Source organism: Octopus sinensis, linkage group LG11 (assembly GCF_006345805.1).
Source record: "Octopus sinensis linkage group LG11, ASM634580v1, whole genome shotgun sequence".
Taxonomy (NCBI): domain Eukaryota; kingdom Metazoa; phylum Mollusca; class Cephalopoda; order Octopoda; family Octopodidae; genus Octopus; species Octopus sinensis.
In genome coordinates, this window is record NC_043007.1 from 1582441 (window position 1) to 1587440 (window position 5000).

General features: G+C 38.7%; 1 protein-coding gene across 3 annotated transcripts in view; it reads left to right on the forward strand.

Annotated features, from left to right (window-relative positions):
- Nucleotides 1-5000, forward strand: part of LOC115217025 (protein MON2 homolog) — a 794357-nt gene that overhangs the window by 266108 nt on the left and 523249 nt on the right. For all 3 annotated transcript variants that reach the window (XM_036507025.1, XM_029786561.2, XM_036507026.1), the window contains one exon: nt 3223-3310. In XM_036507025.1, the coding sequence (XP_036362918.1) occupies nt 3223-3310 (88 nt within the window). The remainder of the gene's footprint in view (nt 1-3222; nt 3311-5000) is intronic.

Genomic DNA, 5000 nt, shown 5'->3' on the forward strand with positions numbered 1-5000 from the left:
TCTCTTTCATTTTGACTCTCCCTGTGTCTTTTCACACACTCTCTTTCCCCCTCTCACTTTCTCTTTCATTTTACCCTTTCCTGTATCTTTCACACACTCTTTCTCTTCTTCTCTCTCTTATTCACTTTGCCTCTCCCTGTGTCTTTTCACACACTCTCTTTCTCTCCATCTCTCTTTCTCTCCCCCTCTCTCTTTCTCTCCCCCTCTCTCTTTCTCTCCCCTCTCTCTTTCTCTCCCCTCTCTCTCTTTCCCATTGTCTCTCCCTGTGTCTTTAATCCACCCCCATCTCTCTCCCTCCCAAAACACACACACACAATATTACAGAATGTATCAGGGTATTTTTGCTCCACTCCATTCAAATGTTGATGTTCTTCTTTTCTTCTTGACTAATATTAATTAGGAAAATAAATAATTAAAAAAAACAAGCATCAACTGACTTAATTGAGATACACTTCTTATCTATTCTTACCACAAAAGCTCAAAGAATCTAGTTCCAAGATATTGTTCCAAAAAATCCAATGTTTTTGTTTCCATCGAACGTTCTTTTCATTCTCCGCTTGTGAAATTCTATCTCTTAAAAAAGTGACATCTCCTCCGCCCCTCCGAAATTATTGCTGTCGTCTTTATTCTTTTACTTGTTGCTGTCATTTGACTGGGGCCATGCTGGGGCACCACCTTTTAATCAAAGATATTGATCCCTGAGCTTATTCTTTGTAAGCCTGCCACTTATTCTGTCGGTCTCTCCTGCCAAACTGCTAGAATATGGGGACGTTAACACACCAACATCGGTTATCAAGTGATGGTGGGGTAACAAACACACACACACACACACACACACACACATATATATATAAAACTTATAAACAAGGGCAAAAGAAAAAAATTTAAATGCCCTTTCTTTTGCCCTTCTTTATAAGTTGTTTATAAATTTAACCTTTAAAGGTATTTTTTTAATATGCTGGCCGTTGATAAAATTTTTTCGAAAATTTTATCCTATATTAGATATATATATATATATATATATATATATGACAGGGTTCTTTCAGTTTCCATCAACCAAATCCACTCACATGACTTTGGTCGGCCTGAGGCTATAGTAGACGACTCTTCCCCAAGGTGCTGTGCAGTGGGACTGAACCTGGAACCATGTGGTTGGGAAGCAAGGTTCTTACCACACAGCCACTCCTGTCTGTTATTTAAGTCTACAAAACTAATATTTTAAACTTCATTTTTTTCCCTTTTTCTGTCTTATATTTTGTCATTAGTTCTATCTTTGGTAAAATAATGAGTTTAGATTTCACCTGAATCAACTATGGAACACTATACAGCATAGGGTAGGACATGCAAGTACATACATACCTGACTGTTCCAGTAAATTGTTGGTATCATTAATAGATATTTATGAGATTTTTAACAAGTATGTATGACCATATCAACATTCTGGCAGTACGAGCATCAATTAGTATGTGTTAAGTTGGCACTTAACATCTCGCAGAAAAATTTAGCACATTTCAACTTTTGATTCTGCTAAATATATTTTAAAGAGTCAACTTTTAAATGGTTTTTGGGCAACTAACTGTATGTTTAACTAAAATTAATCACCACGTGCATCTTTTTTTTGTTTTATTTATTCTCTAACCAAAATGATATAATAATTTGTATCGCCTGTTCCGTCTATTCCCATGTGCACTCACGTGCACAGACACACGTATACATACACCTATATACAGAATTGTGGAGGCACAATGGCCCAGTGGTTAGGGCAGCGGACTCGCAGTTGTAGGATCACGGTTTCAATTCCCAGACCGGGCGTTGTGAGTATTTATTGAGCGAAAACACCTAAAGCTCCACGAGGCTCCGGCAAGGGGTGGTGGCGATCCCTGCTGTACTCTTTTGCCGTAACTTTCTCTCAACTCTTTCTTCTGTTGGCCTGCTCACTTACCCAGCGGGGTGGCGTCATTTGAAGGCTAAAACAATGTGAAGTGCATTGTGACCAGCGATGTGTAGCAACATTTGATAGCCTGGTCGGTCACGGTGATCATGGTGATATACAGAATTGGTGTTCATGGTGTTAGTAATAGTAAAAATTCTTTTGATAAAGGTGAACAAACTTTACGTTGTTCAAATAATTACAGTTTTATTTCATCCTCTGGTTTAATGCCCTCCTCACCAGGTTTGCATGCATCAGTCGGAATTTGTTGAGGCCAGATGCCTTTCCTGTCACCAACACTCACCTGTTTCCGAAACAGGGTACTATTCCCCCACCGAGACTGGATATGGTTTCATGAAAGGACAGGAAACAACGGCACTGTTTGTAGGATGTTGATGTTAATTTATAAGCCACACACATAACCCATGCACACACATAACCCATGCACACACACACACACATACTAATGCATACACACGTATATATTTATCTATATCTATATATACTCTCACACACACACATATATACCTCTCTCTATATATATTTATGTATATATGTATGTATAGACACAAACACTCACACATATACATACACACATATATATATATATTTATGTATAAGGGACCAAAGTGCATGGTCACCGCTTTATATATATATATATATATATATATATATATATATATATGTATGTATGTATGTATGTGTGTGTGTGTATATATATATACATACATACATATATACATATATACGCACACACACACACACTAATATATCAATACACACACACACATTTATGTATATATATATATGTATGTGTATGTTTGTATATATATATATATACACGCATGCACACGCACTCTAATATATCAATACACACGCATGCACGCACATTTATCCGACAGTTTTCTTTGAGCCTCTCTCTAGCAAATCCACTCACATGGCTCTGGTCAACCAGGACCAGAGTAGAAGACACTGACCCAAAGTGCTGCACAATGGGACTGAACCTGGAACCATGTTGGATTGGAACTTGCACTATTGGCATAAATTCTGAGGTTGAACACAGATGATGAGACTAACCCCAGCACTTGACTGCTTCTCATCTACCTTGTTAGGATAAAGTGCAAAATAGCCCACAGGGGTGTTTGCATTCAGAATGTAGAGAAATCTAAGAAAAAGCCTGCTTTGTATTCTTGTCCACTGATTTTGCTAAACAATGTAATGATTGGGTTTAATTCATTTTCCTTTGTGCAACAGATGCATTGTTCATAAGATGTTTCCTTATATTTTTACAGGTACCTTGATGATGTTGCGTTACACCATCTCATTGATGCCTTATGCAAACTCTCTTCTGAATCAATGGAATTAGCTTATTCAAACAGGGTAAGTACACCACTTCCTAGTTCATAAACTAATGGTACATATATATATATATATATGCTGGTAGCATGTAAAAAAAATCAACCTTTGAACATTGGGCCTGATGGAGGCAAAGTAGCTGAGTTCCTTTCAAGCGTTGGGCCTCATGGAGGCAAAGTGACCATGTTCCTTTTGAGTTTTGGGCCTCACAGAGGCAATGGCCAAGATCTTTGGCTTTATGTTGTGCTTGAGAAGAAGACATATCAAGCCGAGCAGAATCACAGTCATGGCCGATACCAATGTCATGAAAATGGCACCCGTGCTGGTGGCATGTAAAAGCACCAACTACATTCTTGGAGTGGTTTTTGTGAGGAAAGGCATCCAGCTGTACAAAACCATTCCAAATTAGACTGGAGCCCGGTGCAGCCTTCCAGCTTACCAACCCCACTCAAACTGACCAACCCATGCTAGTATGGATATGGATGTTAAATGATGATGATGATGATGATGATTATCATATAAATATATATACATAAATAGAAGATTCAAAAACTGCACATGTGAGTGACAAAGGAACACATAGATAATGCACACACAAGACACGGTTAAGCTCTCTCCTTATCAGTTATAAACCAAACATCATAACAACTTCACCTCTTATAGTTGGGCAATGATGCACCTGTTTCAGTTTAATATATGTCATCAGCTTAGCATGATATCTACTCAGGTCTGTTTTGATCATCGTCATCATCGTTACCACCGTTGTTGTAGTGTGTCCATTTTCCATGCTTGTGTGGGTTGGATGGTTTGACTGAGGACTAGCAAGCCAGAAGGCTGCACCAGGCTCCAGTCTGATTTGGCAAGGTTTCTACAGCTGGATGCCCTTCCTAACACCAACCACTCCAAGAGTGTAGTGGGTGCTACCACCTAACAGGAGCCAGTTAGGCGGTACTGCCATCAATCATGTTCAGATGGTGCTTTTTATGTGCCACCAACATAAGAGCCAATCAGGGGCACTGGTATCAATCACGTTCAAATGGTGCTTTTTATGTGCCACCAGCACAAAGAGCCAGTCAAGTGGCACTGGCATCGACCAACATTTGAATGGTGCTTATTACGTTCCACCATCATGGGTGCCAGTCAGGTGGCACTGTAATCGACCATGACTGTGATTTCACCTGACTCAACAGGTCTCCTCAAGGACAGCATATCACTTGACAATTCAAGGGTACCTTTAAATGGTACACTTTAAATGTTACACTGCGACACTGGCATCGGCCACGTCTGCAATCTCACTTTACTTGCCGAGTCTTCTCAATCACAACATATCTCCAAAAGTCTTGGTCTCTTGTCATTGCCTCTGTGAGGCCCAACGTTCGAAGGTCATGCTTCACCATGTCATCCCGTGTCTTTCTGGGTTTGTAACAAATATTTCTATATACTGAAAAAATGATGAATGATTTTTTGGCTGATATAAGTTTTAATATCACATTTTGTTTTGCTTAGATTTGCTGTTTCATTAAACATATATTCTTGTTATTCTAAAAGGAATTTACTTCTTACCAAATGTTATTGAACTTGGTTACACATATCTTGGTTTCTCACTTCCAAAAATTACAAGTCACCAGAGTGTGTTTATTAAATTTGAAATTCTTTTATTGCTCTGCTTATGTCTATAAAACTCTCTGTTAATGTCCATTGTGGGGAAATAAAT